The sequence below is a fragment of the Ylistrum balloti genome, unplaced genomic scaffold (assembly GCF_031769215.1).
Source record: "Ylistrum balloti isolate Yb309-2 unplaced genomic scaffold, AGI_CSIRO_Ybal_v1 Utg369598, whole genome shotgun sequence".
Classification (NCBI taxonomy): Eukaryota; Metazoa; Mollusca; class Bivalvia; order Pectinida; family Pectinidae; genus Ylistrum; species Ylistrum balloti.
In genome coordinates this window covers 406,780-428,200 of record NW_026781880.1, presented here as the reverse complement: position 1 = coordinate 428,200, position 21,421 = coordinate 406,780, and the positions used below count along the sequence as shown (strand labels likewise).

Below are 21,421 nucleotides of genomic sequence, written 5' to 3'. Positions count from 1 at the left end.
AGTAACATTAGTGAAATAGACAATGACAGATTACAAAACTTTACACACATTGAAATGGCCATATTATCTCTGTTAATTATTTCTGTTCGTGCTAATTAAAAATGTGCCTATTTTATTTACAATGAAGTTCTTTCTATTGTTGTACGAAAAAATATATATGATTTATCTTGGATTAAAGATAAATACCTTTTAATATAATACATTAGACATAAGTAATCATATATTCGTTGCCCTGAAATCCCCTACAGAGCTATCCATCCCCTAATTGTCGTGGTATGGTCTTAATTCAGAAACTATCCTGTTTTTCCCTGGTCTATAGTCTACATGGCACAGACATGGCCTAATCATACAGAGGGATCGCGGCGGTGATCAGTTTATCAACGGTGTAGTAAAATCAACAGTGCGTTCTCTTCAATAGAACGCCATAACATATCTGCGAGCCCCAGCCAGAACGGCGCCATTGAGCACGCTCGTCTAATCAGCTTGAAATCACGAGACACGCCTTCGACTCCTCCCCCTTGATCAAGTCAACCATTCAATGGCCGCCATTCTACCGAGCTGGGCTGGATACTTAGTACATTGACAGTTGAAGAGAAGCAGTATGTAGTGTGTTGGTATAGGATGTGATAGTATGGCAGCAAAAAGAACGCAAAGCTCGATGTATTAGTTTTCTCGTCATGTCACACGAGCTAGATCCTATTCCTATTGGAAATATATCCCTGCTGCACGGGATATAGACTGGATGTTTACACTGGAGTGTGTCATAGTATGTTTGTATGGACCGCCACCAGTGGATATAAACAATCTGATGGCTGTGTAGGTGTCGTCACCTGCCACTATGTGATATTACCAAGGATCATAACATATCTCGGAAGAAAATACTCGTGATTATATGTTGTACTGTACAGTTAGTACATTTTCACTTCGCATGGAGTCGAAGTTGGGAATCTTTCTCCTTATGACTATGGTCTACTGTTTAGCAGCGATTGAGGGTAAGTTGTAGTGGTCGTGTTTGGTCCTTTCAAGTCTCATTTTTACCTGTGAAAATATGTATTACCTGTCTAAGTCATGCTGAGATGATGTGCCAGAATAACAAAAACATACCCCGAGATGATATTGATAGTCTAGGCATCTGGTCCCGAAGTCAACATTTTTAAAATATCATAATTTGTTTATCAATTAAGGTATAATTCGGGATACAATGCCGAACAAATGTTCACAACGTGTTAGAGTTCCTTTTTGGATCTGTCAGTCTGAAAATATAGGACATGTATGCGATACCGGTGACAGACAGAGAAAGATACAGCAAGCCACACAGAATAACAACAAAAACACGTGTAGCGAACGCGCCGTTACTGCGGCCTTACAGATGCTGTATCAAGATGACATCCAGGCAAGTCTCTTGATCTACTAGCACAAACTAACTTGTCGTGAAATCCAATCTACACATGTTACCGATATAAATCATGTCTCGACACTCTAGCCCGACACAATATTCAATTTGAAAATTCAATATTTTATCATCCGAATTGAGATACATCGGCACAGCACACGTGTATTCAATGTTCTGTGTGATCATTCGTGTTATCCGTGATATTGAACCTCGTGGCTAGAATTTAATTAGTTGATGAAATTCAAATACATGGATTTATAATCAATACTTAATAAAAAATTCACATAGGGATCATTTGAATTATACGTGAATTTTAACATTATTTGCATCTATGCATTTATGTCTAATTTGTGTTATTTTTCATTTTAAATATTAAAACTGAAATTTCAACCTAAACTATTCAGCACCTTGAGTAACATTTAGGGAATTGTTAACAATGCTAATTGTTTAAATTTAATGGGAATATTTTCATTTCTTGTCCAACCGTAAAATACAATTTTAGTTGACAACAATTTATAATGGGTTGGCAAGCTATGATTATACTGTGATATCTCAAGCATTTCAGGGAAAAAACGGTGATTTTTTGGCTCAAAGTCATAATCGTTGTTAAAAGGTTGTGAGTTGATGTATTTAGTTGACAGTATGGGCGATGTGAAATAGGTTTAGAGATCGTTTATATTTCCGCTTGACGTCTTCTCTAACTCCAGCCGAGCCAACAGTGAGAAAGAACTAATAATGTTTTTGTATAAAAATAAAATTTATCATAACTCATCACATTGAGTACAGGCGGTCTATCAACTAAAAATTCAGCAGTAAAAACCGGACAACAAAGCAAATCTCAAGCCGAGTAACAAATATACAAACAGCTTCTTTTTTTCAATGAAAAAAACCTCTTTAATATTTATATATATCTCATTTCAAAAGAAAATCAATTCACTTTATATGGCCTGTGCGTTAGTATATGCCAGGCGTTGACAGTGTACAGAAATGTAAGAGATAGAATCAGGAGTATTTTCTCCTAGATGTGTTATATGGCTTTTTAATGTTTGTTATAAAAACTCTCTGGCTGAGAGAACCCAAATACTTCTTGTAGGCTGTCAAAATTTAGTATCGAAATTTAGTTCATTTTTTTTCTTTTAAAAGGAAAACTGACTACAAGGTAGATTTTGTGACTATCTGCTGATATTAGTTGACATAGAACACGTTGAATTTTAGTAATATCTTTTCCTATAAAAATGGTTCTTTGAAGATTAGGATGTTTTAGGTCTCGTGATGGATATCGTGAAAACTTGAGAAAATCTCCAAGCCTTGAGAATAAGCCATGCCAGACAGCCAGTAACGACACACACTAGGGGCAGCAGTCTGCTTACAACCCTTTCAAAATGGATTAAGTGTTTAAAATGGTTTAGGATGTTGAAAGGCTTGATATATAAACTCAATATGGTCCACCTCTGGGCGTTTTTCTTGGAACTTCGTTATCAGATTAACTCCGACATAGCGCATTTTTGAAAAAAATATTTGCCTGTTTTTTAATGACGAACACTAACGTAAAACCTCCTACATCTGTTGTTCTACAAGGAAGCAGAGAAATTGATGGTATGTCTGTGTGATTTTGGATTGTGATCTAAAAAATCCTATCTGAGTGAATAAATGTATACAAAGAGAATATTTTTACAACGATGAATTAATAACAAAATTAGAAAAAATACCTGACGCACATTTATCAAACAGAAGTCAAGTGTAATCTATTAGATCGATAATCGATAATTATCGACACTGAATTCTCATCAGACCGGCGTTTCTATGTCCATATACTTTTATCCCTGAAACACGACACCACTCAATTTTATAATGCTCCTCGAGTTTTATTTAAAGTCTTAAAGTCGGCCTAGCTTTTTGAACAGTTAGTTTGCTTAGAGCAAATACTCTCATTACAAAAACAGTGCGGGGTTGGCCCCTTAAGATAACATTGAGGATACACTAGTAATAGAAACCGTCTACCTGACCGAAATTCATACCGTTTTGTAAATGTATTTTGGAAATTATGACTTGATTTGATCGCATATTCGTATAAACACGTTTTTCTCATTTTTCCTCTGACCTAACATTGAACAGTTTTCAAAATGAACCAAAAATCGATGCGCTTTCCGATTTCTGCGATATAAGGAAGGAACCGGTTGCTACCCCTGGTAGTCAACATCCATTCCAGTCAGGTATACCGTCCACCATATTCTATAAATTAACATTTCATGCGCTAGAGTATTATATTACAATTTTATCAAATTTCCTAAAAATCTATACCGCGTAGCGAAAATCTGACATTGATTCCAATTTTCGAGCCGAGAAGCCGGACGCAGAGCCGGATATCTCCCTTACCCATCAAGTTGGTTGCGTTCGATCCGAACTGCTTCTAGACGACCATCTCGTCTGCTGAGGCTACTGGGGTTTATATGGTTCATGTGTGGTTGAAAATTCCACTTAGACGTATTAATTTGAGCTGAATCAAAAATCAAAAACGGAGAGGCGGGGGTTACGTGACAGCCGCGCGCGTGATTTACGACAAATACGCGATCGATAATTCTCTAACAAATTGTGCACAGTTTAAAGCAAGAAGTATTTTGAGCCAGATTTGGTTCGATATGTCATTTTTTGTGTCTCTTACGGTAGGATGTGCTTAGTATAGACTCGATACAATACCACACGATACGAAGTGAAGATCTGACCTAGAGAGAAAGAAAGAAATTGTACCAAATAAATTGTATTGTTCGTGTAATTAACAATATCGAAATTTTCTTCAAAAAAGAAGTATAATTATTGTCACAGATGTGTGAATTAGAAAAGCTAGTCCCAACCATTATTTGGTGACTTTTATTGCGATTTATTACATCATGATTTGTTCGACGGAAAACTGACATTATAACATGTGGCGATATACGGAGGGAAGCAATAAATTTATATGACGTGGAACCACAAAGCACTAGGGAGGGTAAGCGTATGTCTAAAATAGTTTCGCTCTGGGTATGTATTTACAGCAAGGAAATAGAGAATACATGGTCAGTGTCTTAAAATATTATTTTAAGAAATATGAAATAAAAGCTATATTTTGGCGAGGGTGAAAAAAGACAAAAATGACGAGTGTCTGGCGATTTTATAAATTTTCGTAGATAAATGTTCATTACAACATATAAAATCACATACTTCAACAGTTATTTATACTGTTAAACGTAATATTTCCGTAAATTCAGAAAGTAATTTTGTCAAATTAACGCATGTGCTAAGAGACAGCTGTTTTCCGTCACTGCTGAATACAGCAAAACTACAGGTGGCAGGTGTATTCCGACAATGGCAGTGCTAGTGGCAGAAAAATACACATATGTCGACAATGGTACCCTCTGATTAAGAAAATTCGAGATTTATTTAAAGCTGAAAATAAATTGAAGGCTATTAACGCGGTGATTATGTTTGTCAGATGTATTCTAAGAAAAATCAAGGCAGGGCTAGGAGAAGAAATTGATCTTAAATACGGTTACATGTGAAATATAAATATATTAGTGAATCGTTTGTATTGGAAACCGAAATAGCGAATATAAACTGGCATTTAATTGGCAGTTATTCGTGGTTTTCAATTAGGCTATTTTAACCGTCTTTAATTGTAATGTACATATTTGTAGACATGAAGAGAAACCAAATTGACATGTGACTAGCTGGTGCGATTATGCCTGTTCTTCTTCAGACAGAGCTGGCGTCTAGAAGCATTTTAGTATTCTCTGTAAGTGGGTTAATTATGACAACAGTTAATTAACATGCGGCAGTGCATTCAATTTGCCACCAATATATCCTATGTTTATTGCTTGTTGACAGTGTGTGTCGGTGACTTGTCGACGGGAATACCAGCATCAAACCAGTTATTATACCTTGACTGTTAATGCTGTTTCCAAATTATTTACCCAAAATATATATAATTTCTCGAAATATAATCCAGTGTTATTATAACCGTCCTGTACGGCACCACTATTCATGCTTAAACAGTACCTCGAATTTACCTCTCCTATGTTTTTGTGTAGTTGGATTGTTCCGACTAAGATCGACAGTTGAAATGTACTTTCTTTTCTTCATTTATCTCCATGGAAAACTAAAATAACCTTATTTGTTTTTAGCTTTTCTCCATCATACAATATTTTTTTTTTCATGTGTTCTTAAGTCCCTCACAAAAAAAGAATAACTTAAAATTACAAGAAAGAAAACTTACAAAAATCAGTAGAAACTGGGTGTAAATTATAACAAACGTACAGCTGTAACTACTGATGTTTAAACAGATAGACATTAAATTTACCAAAGTTATAGATATTAAATTTACCAAAGTTACAGACATTAAATTTAGATTTACCAATATGCGATTCGAAGTGAATATTTTGTGTTTAATGAAAATAAGAATATACAATTTATGATATCTGAACGAAGGTTTGAAATATTTACTTTCGTATTGGGTAAACATAACTAAAAGCGGGTTGTAATATTTTTTCATTGTTTTCCTGTTTTATTTTTCCCTTTTTTGAATGAATACATGATTTTCCTTGGTCAGGTCTTAGGAAACAGCAGCAATTTCTTTGACCTATTGAGAAACTCTCAAGGTATTTACCATACAGTCGTCAACCAAGCTGAACAAATGTGTACCGACACATGCAGTGATGTTCCCCCTCCTTAAAAAAGCGCCCTCTATAAACAAACCATGCCACCTAGGAGTTTTTCACCCTAGGGCAAGTATATCACGGTTGGTTTGACCGTCAAAGTTTACCCATCTCCTTTGAAATTTTACACAGCTCTCATTGACTTCACGTTTCTCTGTCATTCAGATTTGGCCCATGTTTTAGTGTTTTTACCTCTAATCACTGAAGAGTTTAAACGTTCGAACCGAAACACAGGTGCTTAAATTTTACTTTCCTTTCTATTTCATTCATTTCGTAATTTTCGCTTGGACATTATTCTTCCTGTGGAAAACTCTATTTAGGATGTTGTGTTTCACACATTAATAACGTCTTTTGTTCAATATGTTATTGAGTTTTTTGCCGGGAACAATATTATCTTCTCTAATGATCAGCTAGTCTTGTCGTCTGTGGTTCTGAGGAATTTGAACTTGATTGTCTGATCTTGTGAAGAGGGTCTCACGTTAATGAACTAAGTTTTGTTTATCCAGTACTCCTCAGTTGATCTTTAAAACTAGATATTATCGGCGAGTATATTATACCTATAGCATAAGTACCAAGATCGTTTTTCTCCTCAGACACACTGTCGCGATAGACAAAACCATACACCTTACGCTAACTAATCCGTCATATACACAATCATAGGCTTCTTGAAGAAGTTTAAGAAAACCAGAAATAACAAGAACTGTTTTTCTTTCCAGACTGGAAAAAATATAATTTCAGACTAAATTCTAAAAGTCTGGCATATTTGATATAACGTTTTGTTGGTTATCTGTTTTTGATTGTAAGATAACAATACGTTTTTGGTGGGCGTCATGGTTTTTGGTCTAATTAACAGGAAGCACGTGTAAACGCAGTCCCGTCAAGACGTCTACGTACGTGCGACAGCACGACCCCGTATACGGGCACTGCCAGAGAAGACCATACTAATGTTACATAATTAATAAACAAAAAATAATGATCAAAGACTGGTGGAGAATAGTCTACAAGGATCTTTGATATATAAGTCGAGATATAATTAAATCATCTACATAGAAACAACGAATCGTAGGATTAATTATTGTCTAATTGAAATACTGTAGACATTTGTTGGTGCCGGGGAGAAGACGTGGTATATGAGATTGTATATATGGTGATTATTATAAGGTGAAATAATAAAAACAGTTTTGGCTATTCCTACTGAATACTTTATTTGAATTTTATATCTGAAATAGTTTCCAGTCCAAAGCTGTTGGAACTGTAGTGAATGTAATTACGTTTTGGTAGAATTTAGATAATAATGTTATTTCACTTTCTCAGAAAGATTCATATCTATTATTACTCATTGAATTGCTTTGAGTTATAATACTTAAAATAATTCATTCTGACGTCACCGTTTAAAAACAATTAAAATGTACAGACAAATTTTGACGTCGCGTTCATTGTCAGTAAAATTGCGGCGTTGTTGACGTTTGGAAGAGAAATATTTCAAAGCTTAAGTTGATAATATACATTTTTAGTAATGTAATCGTTTCGCCGTTTCCATGAAAAAAAACGTTCTGATGATCTTTTGCTGAGTTGGATATCTCCTGGTAAAGTTTTATTGTTGTATTAAAAGACTATGTCTTCACTCTAAGCCAAATCAACTTATACATTATCATACAACACCAGCTTCCCTGATCTTCTGATATACAAGGAACCATTTCTGGGTTGCACATACGCGTTTAGATTCGTTTCGCTTCTTTCTTCACTGGAGAAGAAATATTGAAGTTGCGGCGACCGTCTATACTGCTATCTTATCGGGGAATTAGAAAACACCTGATATGAGAGACGTTTTTGCACAACCTCCGAACTGTTTTGAAACATGATAATATGACACCGAGTTACGTTTCAACCAAGTTGCCCGCACGCGCACTAATGTGATCGAATCGTTCCCGAAGATATGAGAGACATGGAATGAGATTTCAGTGGTCGGAAATCATGTGCATTTTTAGGATCGACGATTAGATACGAAACGACAGGCCATATAAACAGTGGAGATAGGTGAAAATCTGGATTACCTACAACTGAACAGAAATTTGTCTCTTCTCACTGTGTGATAATTTATTGAACATGCGTTTTATGTTTGAAAAGAAAATTAACAAACTCGTTTTTAACGCATTAAAGATTCCTAGGCATGAGAGCGTTTTAGTCGAATTATCTCTTGTGACAATTAAAGAAAATAGTCAAAGAATTCACATGACGATTTGAAATAGCACCCCATACGAGCTTTCTCACATTGCTGCACTTGCAGATTTCCACACGTTGAAAAGTGAGATGTTCTAGTCATGTGTTTCAGCGCAGTTTGCATTGAAATCAGTTTTGACATTACAATTACACTTGCCCAAAAAGAGATGATGAACTGTAATGTATTCAATTTAGTGGTAACAGTTTAGGTAAAATAATGTTTTTCATAGGTACGTTACTTTGAACGAACCATATCCATAGTGTTTGGACCTATATACGATATACAGAATTGTATAGTACAAGGTAATAAGGCTTGTTTTAGTCGGTTATCTGAATAATCGCGGAGATCCAGCAGATGTTTGAGTTACATTAGTGCAAAATGGGTCCGTCTACCTCTGTCAATGACAGGTTTACACCCTGGAAACAGATACCCACCCGACTGAAAAAGACCGACGTCTACACTAAAACATTGTACGGATCGGGTCACGGCCGTTCCGGAATCTGATACTCTCCTGTATCGTCAGACTAGCTTTCACCTCGGCTGTGGTGACGACACCATGGTATTAGCAGAGGTAATCTTACAATGGTTTAAAGGGGAGTGTGCTCACACATGAAGATCGCCTTCAGTCGGGTAGATCTACCGTGAAACGTGAATTGACACTCGCCTCGACGACAACGAACCTCAGTTAATTATTCGTCAAAATCATTCAATACGCATGCTCAAAACGAGAGGAAATTACCCTCTTTTCCGTCTGAAATCGTCGTGCAATATTATTTTAACATTTTGTTTGGTATTTTAATGTGGTATGAAAAAGTATATAATAAGTGTATCAGTGTCTCGCGTTCGTAGCCACCGTTTCCGCTCTTAGTTAAATTTAGCCAAGGTAAGGGATTCGTGATCGCAGGTTTGAGAGATGTAGAGCATGGAGAGACAGCAGTGAGATAGATAGACAGATGGAAAGACGGAGAGATAATAAGATATATGGTATGATTAAAGTATAAGCTTAAATATCACGAGAAACAGAGGATAACTAACGTAGAGATTATAGGCGTCGTGAATGTACAAGGTAGGGTTCCGTATGATTATATGATAACGGGTCGCTCGCTATTGACTAACTCTATCACGGCACGAGGACACTAATCCCTCCGATAGAGGGCGGGCCTAGTTAAAGGCTCCTTTGATGCAGAAAATGGCAGATAATTACAAAACTTGTACAATATCCTTTCTTCGTAAACGCTAGATAGATCTGTTCCATACACCCTTAATCAACCTTGTAGTAAGATACTGACTCAACATTTTCCACCATCTTGGAAATCAAAGACTTTTGCTTGGGGCTTTCATTAAAACATCGATATTGTGAATAACACAAAGGCATGCACAATTTCGGAAAGCATGATATCCAATACCATCAAATATTTACAAATGTTGTGATTTATCAGCAGATGAAAACCTGCTGCAGTCCACTTCCGTTTTGTCTGGTATGTCTTTGAACACACTTCCGTTTGATAACCGTGGCGCCTGGAAATGGCGTACGTGTTTAAAATCGCATTGATTATCAATTGTTTCGATATAATATTGTCAAACAAATGGTTAAATAACAGGTTTGATTATCGATAGTTGTTGAATACTGTGAAACAGACCTGTTTCTTTACAGAATGTTAAAGGACTGTAGACAAGGGTATGACTTTCTGAATCGACGTTTTCTGTGTATACGTGTTTCTGATATCGATTCACATTTTCGAAGGAAACATTATTCTCATTTAACAGAACGTTTCCGCGCGTTCCTCAGTAGACACTAAAATAGAAGTTTTGTCAGTCTCTAGCTTTGGTAATAAGATGAATAATAGGTTTTGAAGCTTCGGTAAATCAAAATGATATTTTGTGAAAAATCTCCACAATGAGAGGAAAATATGATGCTATATAACTGGAACCCGTAGGTCATGTGTTCTCCTTATATTGTTTCAATATGGAATTGACCTATTATGATTGTTTAATACATAATTATAGTAATTGTCAGTGCCTCACATTTGGCGTAGAATTTTTTATGGAAGTATTAAACATGCGAAATCTCAGTATCGGAAAAACGTAGGATATAAAACGTTGTTAGATATGGTTAAACATCTCTGCTGTCGTTTTAGATAGGGGACCAAGAACTTGACTAAGAAAAATCTCCCCTCGTGGTTGAACCCTACAGTCGCTGCCCGTCTATCGGAGAGAAGTCTGTTTATACAGTTTTTAAAAGCATGTGTACAATTTGTTTTAAACACACACAACGTACAAAAGCGCGGAAACCCTTGAGAATCAACGTTTCTATGTTAAGTATTTAAATGGGTTTTGATAGGGTGAAATGAGAGTGTGCTAACATGGCTGATAGGGTTGGTTATAAATCCCTCAGTTTATCCCGGTGATAGCTCGCGGACGTTCCTCCACCCATACACCTGATAAGTTAGTCGTTTACCTGGTCATTCTACCTGTGTGACGTACTTACTGGTTGTTCTACCTCTATAATAACAAAACCGCATCTCTTTCTATTTAACAAACGTCTTTTATATGATTGAACTTCGGTATAATGGCACTCGTCTATGTATAGTCAAACTTTGATAAAACGACAATGGTTTATATAAGCTTATGATCGATGTGATACTCGTTTATACACAAGAAAACTTCGTTATAAAGACATTCCTTTATAAAAAATGAACTTTTATACAACACCTTTCGTTTACATACAGTAAAACCTCTAAGTAATGCCCTTTGTTTACATACAGTAAAACCTCTAAGTAATGCCCTTTGTTTATATACAGTAAAGCCACGATATAACGCCTTTTTATTTTATTTGCCACTCATCAATAATAATGTTTGTGTGTTTATTTTCCTGTTCTTCTTTTTCATTTAAATTCTGCATACGGGTCTCTATATATAATGTCATTTATTATTTGTTGTGAATTTTTTTCTAAGTGAGTTAAAATTATATTATTCATCTGTATTTTGAGTTAACCTTCTTAATACAAATGTAGGTATTTGTTTTTTAAAGTCAGCTAGATGAACAGATGATTTGTGTTGTAATATACTACTCACAAGATTGTTCAGAGACAAGGCTATTACTTCAGTAAATCATAGCTCGACCCTGTACTCTGCTTTGTATATAATACCCGAGTTCTTGTTGACTTACGGAGCTTAGGTTTGTATCGACAAAATGTACATACCCACTATTTAAAACTTGTACTTTTAACATAACGATTATTTATGGTCTTTTCTGACAGATTTAAAGAAAAAAATCCAGACTCATTATTCAAGTAGATTTTGGATATCGAAGGGTCTTAAGTGCAGCCCTTCAAATGCGATATCGACTTTTAAAAGACCTTTATTCACTCGCTTTGATTCAATCTGTTTTTCGTCTTTTTATTAGTTGTGTAATCTGATTTTGGCCCGCTGGATATTTAGTACATGTATCTGTCTTGTCTTTCATCTTTATTTCATTACAATAAATAAATGAAATAAATAAATTAGGTAATGTTTGTTGTCCGTGTAAATTAGGGAGTTTGCTTTCCATGACTTTCTCTTATATATGTAATCAGCATTCCTTTTGGGTACGTATTTTATAAATCGTTACCCTATCACTTGATGAAATGTCGATACGAATTCGTATTTAATTAATCGTACGCCTTTACAAAGGAGCGTTTGGTGGCGATAATTGACCACAGCAGACGTCTGGGCGACTGGACGTCGTGTGGCCATACTTTTTAGAAAGTTCAGTCATCTTGTATGTATTAAGAGTTTAATACGTTTGTAAGTTAGCCTGGCGGTTGATATCGTTGTCGTGGAGTACTGCAGGGCTTTATGTTGACTTTCTCCTTATTTTCTTGTAATCAATCTCAGAGAGTTGACGGGCTGCCACCACTCATAGGGTGCAAATGGAAGTGAATGGGCCGCTTAGGTAATCATTAAACATCACATAGATAATACAGTTCTGGCTAAAAGGATTAAAAGGACGCACGGAAAAGGAAACGCAATGGAGATATAAGTTTCTTGCTCAGACGATAATAAATTTTGCCTTTTTCATTTACTTTAGAAATCATTTTCTAAACCAAAGAAATAAAAAGATACCAATTGTTCTTAACGTTTTTAGACATAATCCAGTGCAATTTCAAATTTGGTGCGTGTCGAACAAATTATTTTAAATGTAACAGTTTGAAAGGAAATATATACTAGCTTACAAGGTTTAGAAGAAGCCTTTCGAAGAGCTACAGAGTTCTTGTGTTGTATAGTAGTAGAAGCGTTTTACCGACCCAGGTATGTCGTGTATAAAATTGGATCAGGAGGTGGACGTGTCTCACCCAGATACATAACAACCCGCAAATGTTAAATTGTTTTGATAATTTAAAATTCATCATTAAGAGATTAGCTCTAAGGAGTTTGTAGGAAATGTTTATACATTTGAAATCGGCATAGAGAGTTCAGAAGTCTGAAACGCTTGGCAGATAAGACAATAGGTGCGGTTGTACAAGTATTTAGGTAACTATGTCATGCGTTATAAAGATAGAGACTTTAATAAATTTTTCACTAAATTTAACGCAAATTATTAAAATTCTCGATTTATACTCGCAATGTGCAATGTTGACAAATTTCTATAGACGGTCATTTTGATTTGTTATATATAGCTTCCGGTTGTTTATTTCCGGTTCCGGGTTAAGTAATAATCACTAATGTATCTTATGCGTCTGGCAATATTTTAGCCGTGTTTCCCTTTCATTCAGGAAATGAATTATGTCGACCGGTAAAGAATCCCCAGTCACTTGCGATATACTTTAGTATAAACACAGAGTGTTTGATAGACGGCTACCAATATAACAAATTTACAAATGTCTACATACATACACGTATCTCACCTTTCGATCAAACGATGTTTAATGCCTCCAGCACTCTCAAACATCGCTGTCACGCAGATCATGTAGAAGTTATATATGAAATAAAAACATATAGACATGTACAATCAGACCTTGATCTTAGCTGGCGACTTGGAGACTATGTCTAAAATGCGCCGCGAGCACACACTCGAGTTTGTACAGCGATTTTCACATTGGAGGAAAGCTCGTTGTCTAGCATGCGCACCGTAGTCGGTTTGAGGGTTCCGGAAGAGTTAGGAACGGTGACACTGGGTCTCGATCGACTATAATCATAACCGAGCTCGCCCTGTGAAAGTAATGACTGCATACCGCTAGAATATTACGGAAAACGTTTATTGTTTGCTCGGGAGCAGGAGTTGTGTCTTGTGCAGGACAGTAATGAAATTGATCGCTATCACAAGAACTCAAATATACCAGAAGTTGGAGCAGGCGGGTCTCGGGACGCCCCTATCATTACGCATGGCAGACTTAAATAATAATTTGACAGCGAACGACGAGGAGGTTTAAACGGCTGTGCAGGGACTTTAAAGGGGCGCACGCGCCATAGGTATAGCTAGCCGAATGGATCGTAGACGTATTTGCAGCTTTATGTAAACTGTATAAGCTTTCAAGACCGCTTTAATTATTGACATTATAAACTATCGAATGAAAAAAAACTTTAATACAACAAATTTGAATACTTTGAGTAATTTTTAACTATTTAAACGTGAATTTAAAAATACATGTTCGGTTCTGATACTTCAGAATTATTGATGTCGCTGAGATACATAGATTTACCTCTCTTCAATCTTTATTTGAGCTCTAATTGATGCACCCTGGGAAATCCATTGATGTCACTACAGTTCTCTACAGCAAGGCTTTCTCTGTTCCAACTCTAAAAGTCCTATTACTTTAATATGGTTATATAAACGGCCGCATGAAAAATACTAACACGTGCTACAGAATTTCGTGACTTGTCCTGGACACATGTTTTAGGATTTGTACGACACGCAGCAGAATCAAGCTAATCGCTTCAACCCAAACTATAACAGAATAAGCTGTAGTTTTAGGATTTGTACGACACGCAGCAGAATCAAGCTAATCGCTTCAACCCAAACTATAACAGAATAAGCTGTAGTTTTAGGATTTGTACGACACGCAGCAGAATCAAGCTAATCGCTTCAACCCAAACTATAACAGAATAAGCTGTAGTCCTGTTCTTTATTTAGTTTTTACTACAGATTACTCACCCATATTCAAAACACCGTGTGTGACATATGCCATAAATTGCGTTTAAATAAAATTATGATAGAAATTTATCATTTTAAGACTTTTCAAATGTTCTGATTTAGGCATGCGATAACGCTAGCGCTTCTGTACACGATTCATCTACGAGGGCCGTTCACACACAAACTGAGCTAGGGCAGACCGGTGTTGCTCTTTTGACGTGGTATCAGCTTTTGTATTGCTTGTCAGCGCCTCCCAATGGGCTCCATTGTGTTCGAGAGGTGTTTAAGTAACTGTAGACCTATTCAAACATCCCTTTTCTTATATCAAGTTTCGCTCCAGTTTATTATATACGTATAGATGGGTGCATTGGTACGAGTCAGAGTCACCTTAACGCTTATACAGTAATCCGAGTCATCTCAACGCTTACACAGTAAGAGGCCGTATTCATAACTAAATAATACACCATTTGAACATCCTTAACTTTAAAGTGTCAAAATTGTTTAGAAAAGTGTCGGCCTTAGTCAACATGAATGGAGTTGTGTGATAAATACTGTAGTTAAATGGCCTACCGAGCCAACTACATAGTGTTACAGCATAATATTGTGTTGTGCGTCATTTTATATGACTGTCCCGGCCTTACTCCCATTTTCTCCCCGCAACAGCTCTTCAAAACCTATCTCCCCTCCCCTACAACCTTCTCCCTGCTTAACATACATCTCTCTCCTCCCCAACCTCTCTCTCCCCGCTCAGTATACATCTCTCTCCAGCCCAACCTCTCTCCACGCTAAATATACATCTCTCTCCTCCCCTACAACCCTCTCCCTGCTTAATATACATATATCTCCATCCCAACCTCTCTCTCCCCGCTTAATATTCATCTGTCTCCTCCCCCAACCACTCTCTCACCGCTTAATATACATCTCTCTCCACCCCAACCTCTCTATCCCCGCTCAATATACATCTCTCCTCCCAAACCACTCTGTCCCCGCTCATTATACATCTCTCACCTCCAAACCCACTCTTTAGAGCTTCGCCTCAAACATAATTGTATACGTCTCTCCCCTCCCCAATATCTCTTTTCCCGCCTCCTAAACATCTCTCCCCGACCCCATTTTAAATACTTCCTACCCCTTCCAATACGTGCAGTCTGCGACGTTATATTGTTAAATGATAATTTTCCGGGTGGGAATTTGAAGAAAACATTCTTTAACTTCTAAGTTTATATTTTGTCAAAATATCTGATGAATGACGTCGACGAGAAAACGCATTCACCGAGGAAAATTAGACGAATGTTATCTATCATCTACATACGGCGAGGTCATACGATCTTACTGGTGTAGCTAGCCCCGGGGCTGACACAAACCGCGTTATACCTTATACACAGAACGACGGCTTGCAATGGCGGGCGGTTTTGTACTATCGGTATGTCAAAATATACGTTTTCTTATATGCTGTGTAGAGAAGCTCATTGTTTAAACAGTAAAGGACACTGTCACTAAATTATAAATGACGTTTTCTTTCCATATTGAGGTTGCCTGCCACTTGATGGAGACAGTTCTTCATAAAAATCTAGATTTGATTTGTTTGTGACGTTATTTTAAGTAATTAATTCAAAATGGCGCTTGAATCATGAAACGAGACGAAAATATCATATAGGTTGCTAATTTATTACAGTTAGTGCAGAGTCCCCGTAGGTGCCCCGTATTTATGGCATTTAGATTCCCCGCTCGTGCCCCTTGTTTATTATAATCACCAGAATGCTGCATATATATTTGTAGCATATTGGCCGACCCCAGGGTGAAAAGCATTATCGTGTTTATACCTTTCTGACGCAGATTTAAGCCAAAATTGCCTTGGCGTCGAAACGGGGAGATGTATTTATACGTAAACAGCTAAAGAACGTTGCCAGTTAATTCTAAATGGTCTAAGAATCTTACGGGGAAAAAATGGTGAAATTTTATTTGACTATTGACAAGTCTATAATGTTGAAGAATGCATCATCTTCCTGTAAAAGTTCTAGTTCCGTTCTTGACCATCACTGTTTAAAAGCTCCATGTTGAGATCCTACAATGAACATGGACGCTAACTCATGTATATCGTATATAGATTATTTCATGAATTATTCTGTATATAAAAGATATAAAGGTCAGTTTCAATAATTATCATAAAAATATATTTTGTCATAGCTACGTAAATGCGATCAGGCCGATTGATAAACCTTTGAATATGGTGATCTGATTTTACTTAGATGGCCTGCATGCTGATAGGTCGCTCAAATAAATGTTTATGTCCATAGAGCGAGCCCCACAAGGTGAGTAATGTCGATGGGCGGATAACAAAGTACATTAACGTTGTCTTGACTTACAAACTTATGTACACCTGTAACAATAATGTTCTCGTTTGAATTCAGGAAGTCAGATTATACTTTCTTTCGCGAAATCGATATTACTTTATTTACGAAATTAATTGATTCCGCGATTTTCGAATATCGGAAATGATTTGATACATTGAAAGAGTCTGAGAAAAAAAACATGTAAAAAATTCGAAAATAAACATCACAAACGTCACGAGAGTTCAAAGTGTGGTCACTGTTACAAAGTTAACGTATTTTCCCAGCAGGTTTTATAACGGCATACAAGTACCTGGTTAGATATCGTTACTAGTACTCAACACTTCGGTGTATGTGCACCTGTGCTCGAAATGACATTATAGTGACCCCGTGGGGTCAGCGCTTCCCGGTAATCATATCGTACATAACGAACCAAGAATAAGACAAGATGGATGGGTTGGACAATTGTTAATGTCTACCTAGGTGGTCTTTTGTTTTTCTCGTTACCTGACCGCGGAAATGTTTCGGGACTATTTTTAATGGAGGTAGTACTTGCTCCGGGCAGTGTCCTAACGAGCCCATGCAAAGTGGTCTCCCATTTAACAGTATTTTCGTACTAACATGGCAAAATGTTTCCGTCGAGATTCCTCTCACTTTTCACGCGGCGTAATCTGGTATCATTTGGAGATTTTTTGATAAGATACAAATTTACATTTTGATGAATTGCAGAGTGCTATGAAATAACATTCCTCGAGAATATGCCAATAAATATAATCCAGCTGATCTGACCACACATCATGATACCATGTCATACGAAGACGAGCCAAGAGAGTACGCTTTTTCTTCTTTCATACGCGACAATGATTACAATCAGTCTTGTCACTCAACGTATCTCACCGCATGTAGAAATTGTTCTTACTTTAGAGAAGGAATGAAACGAGGCAGCTGCTCCTCAAACACGAGAAGTTAGGAAGAAGAAGATAAAAAAAGTGCCACGTTACAAATTAGAATTTCTTCAGAATATGAGAATTATGACCAACCAGTTTGAAGTACGGATGGATGTTTACATTTGTAAAGATTAGTATTCTTACGCAACGTGGAGCGTGCAGATGGAGAAAGGATTTACTGATAGGGATAGAGGGCAGGTTATGTCTGTCCCTAATTCCTGACTAGTGAATCCATTGACTAAACTTAATTGTGTGTATCCTGTCATAAAGAATAGTTAATTTTAAGTAGAATATGGTCTAAAACAAAGTCGCCTTTAGATAGACATCATCACTGCATCCGAAGTTTTACGTAAATTCGGGATTACCTTTAATAACCTATCTAAATAGTGGACGTCTTTAAGGTGCGTCTTTGTTGCGCGTATCAGAAAGCCTAAAACTGACGAAAAAAGGAAAAGATGTGAAAGAATATAGCCATATGTATTAACAAAATTTCTGTTTGATGCCAGTTGTTGGCAACGTTTAAAAGTTGTGGGAACATTTATTGCAATGAAATGCATTAGGATAATTCACTGTCAACAATATACATCATTTAAGACGTATTTTGATTTTACAAATACAAAAGTTTTGAAATAATGTTTGATCAAAAGTGGGAAAAAAATAAACATATTTGACATGATGATTACCGTTTTGCAACGTTTAAGCGCAGGTAAAACATGACGATGATACTCTATTGAAAATGTGCAATTCTGTAGTTGTTACTTTCATAAGGGCTCTTCATCAATGATTATAGAAAAGTGATTAGTGACCTGCATGTCTCCCTGCAGTGGTCAATACTTGGTAATTATCTCTTGAGGTAAAATGATTGGTTTCGTGGTTTCATCGACTGGTTTCAAGGACTCGCTACCACAGTGAAAGCCATGTTCAATTGTTTTCACTTTCCTTCAAAAATCGTGTGAAAACGATATATACCAAACCACAAGTTTGGATGATTGTGATTTGTATCGGTTTCAAAGCAAACACAAAAATATTTGAAATTTTAGAAATGAAATGTTTCAGAATATCTTTCTGATTTGTAACATTATACCTAATGTCACCTGCGTTTACTCAATATATAGACAATTCAAACACACAAAGCTTGGCGTTGACTGCAAAACACCGTGCTGGCTAATAGCGCCAGACGCATGCTGCATCGACGAGAGCTTTCATGGCTAGTTCTTCCCAAGTCTATATATCTCAATAAAATACCCGCGTCGATCGTCATCACTCTTGATACTCCAGCGTACAGCCTCCCCTCCAAAGCATGCATTCCTCTGCCTGTGCGTTACAGGGATACAGTAATTGTAGTGGCTTGTAGAACGAGTCGATGTTTTAATTGAATGTTCGCCAGGGTGAGGGGGTCGTCGCTGAAGTCCCATTACTACCTCCACTCTCGTGCTTCACGAGGTTTTGCCTTTCTGAAGAACTTGAATTCTTAATTACTCTAAGGAGTGCTTATGGAAAAAGGAAAATTATTTTCTCGCAATATCTAGCCAAGGAGGTCACAAAACCCGTGAATTACGAGTTACAAACGTTTGAATTATGTTTAGCGGGTGATTCCTTACAGTCGCTATAGACATTTTTACGTCTGTCAAAACAAGAAATGGATTGCCGGTTTCGGCTTTGTGGTTCTGTACGTTCTTTGAAACAGTTTTGAAGAAACAAAATTCTTAAACAATCTGATGATCGATCGTTAAAACAGACTGAGATTTACAATATTTATTTCGATTTATTAGGATTGCACTTCGGAAAAATTTCCAGATCAAAATAGCAATATTATTTTCTCCTGTTTACTTCACAGTATGTAAACTATGCACTTCCTACTAAATGTGTCTGAACGAAAATGATAATAACGAAAACTTTGTAAAAATCACGTGAAAACGCCATATCATTTCCAGTTATGGAATGGAGTAATGAATTAAAAAAGAAACTTGTTTTGCGTATGGAGGTTTTAGAGGAATTTCTGGAACAACACAATGTCTCGGAGTCTCATCAGAATGTCTTAAAAATGTGTGGTCCCCACTTCATCAGACGCTCCCAACACTTCAGAACCTTCAGGCACTCTGGAGTCAACACTTTGTCACGCCGATGAAGGAGGGCAACGGCTGAAATCTGGACTGGCGACACACGCAGATCTGTAGATACCTATTTTTCACTCATTCAGATTTAGATTGTTGTCATTCAGCAGTTATTTTTCTTAGATAAATCGTTCAATATCGATCAGACAGATTAGACGTGGACACGCTGAATCGACGTAATGTTTGGAAATGAAGGACGTTGATAATTTTGAACGTAAATATCAAAACACAGAAACAATGTATTTCACGTTGCGGATGTTGATTCCATACATACATATTTTTAAATGGCATTTTAGAGTGTTGTTTAAATATCTGAAGATATCCGGAATGTATATGAAATATGTGTAAATGAAAACCATAATTTAAAGCATGCCTTACATGCAGAAAAATTACGAGAGGAGCCCCCCGTTCTAATCCCAGCTGACTTTGATTAGGGAGGTGCTGATATCAGGATTTATTTTCCGTATATTACGATGATTCTGTGATGAATTGTGCAGATAATGACCGCCGACAGGTATTGACCACGAGGCATGTAGATGCTGGCCTCTTGTGACAGGGTACAGTCGACTCCTGACAGGATATATTAGTTACTAACGTGATACAATCACCATTGAGGAGATATGACAAGCTACATCATATTTGACATCGAACATCCACATTTTAAACCGCATAGCTGTACCTATGAATGTTCATCAACTTAACTGAGAATGTGTTCCTTTTGACATCAATATCATTCTGGGAAAACGGTGGATGTGACAATGATACGTACATACACAAAATGGCGTTTTATTGAATTCAGGAACCCACGACCCTACTTCCTTTTAACTTCAACGATAAAATCCCGACTTTTTATTCAGTAAATTGCGTACGACTTATGGCTCCATACAAAAATAATCGTTTTTTTCACGATGTATGGACGGGATTTGGGCGAGACTTGTGCAAGGTTCTAGAAAGATAGTATCGAAACATGTCGCGGTAGTGTAGTTCCCTTTTGTTTACAGGAACCCATAAATACTTTAAAACTGCGGCCTCGTATCACAGCGTCACAATCGACTGTTGACAGGGGAGACAATTAGCCGATAAATAACAATTAACAATGATTAACAAACAGATAGGCCCATTTAATCGTAATAATCGTACTGTAATTGCATCAGTATAATTCAACTCACGATCGCAATGATCTTTATCTTGTAAAATCTTGTGTGTGTATTTAAAGTCTTACAGCCCATATACTATAACGGTGTATATCAAGATTATTAAAAATCGCGTTGAAACAAGTACAACTATGTTAGAAATAATTCCGGATATCGCCATACCTATTTTATGGACAATATAGATGCTTTGATTTGAAATCAAGCTACTCTGACGGTTTAATTTATTCATTCGGGAACGGACCGGGGTAGGTTCCGAGTGTACTTTTGGTCTAATTTAGATACGCAAGCAATCAACGTATAATCTGTGTGAAAAATTCACAATTTATAATTCATGTAGATTAAATTTCAGAAACCAATTAATATCGCGGATTTCTGAATCCGGTTTTTCATGCTATGAATATTCTGTAAGCCGATATCGTAAAGTACAGATCCGGTATGATTTTTGTCATTTTCTTGTTTTGT

General features: G+C 36.7%; 1 protein-coding gene across 1 annotated transcript in view; it reads left to right on the top strand.

Moving 5' to 3' along the window:
• Window positions 1-655: 655 nt before the first annotated feature.
• The window catches only part of LOC132545676 (BMP and activin membrane-bound inhibitor homolog), a 34,191-nt gene continuing 13,425 nt past the window's right edge, over window positions 656-21,421 (top strand). Inside the window, exon 1 of the mRNA XM_060209366.1 lies at window positions 656-992. Coding sequence (XP_060065349.1) covers window positions 893-992 — 100 coding nt within the window. The 5' untranslated portion in view covers window positions 656-892. The remainder of the gene's footprint in view (window positions 993-21,421) is intronic.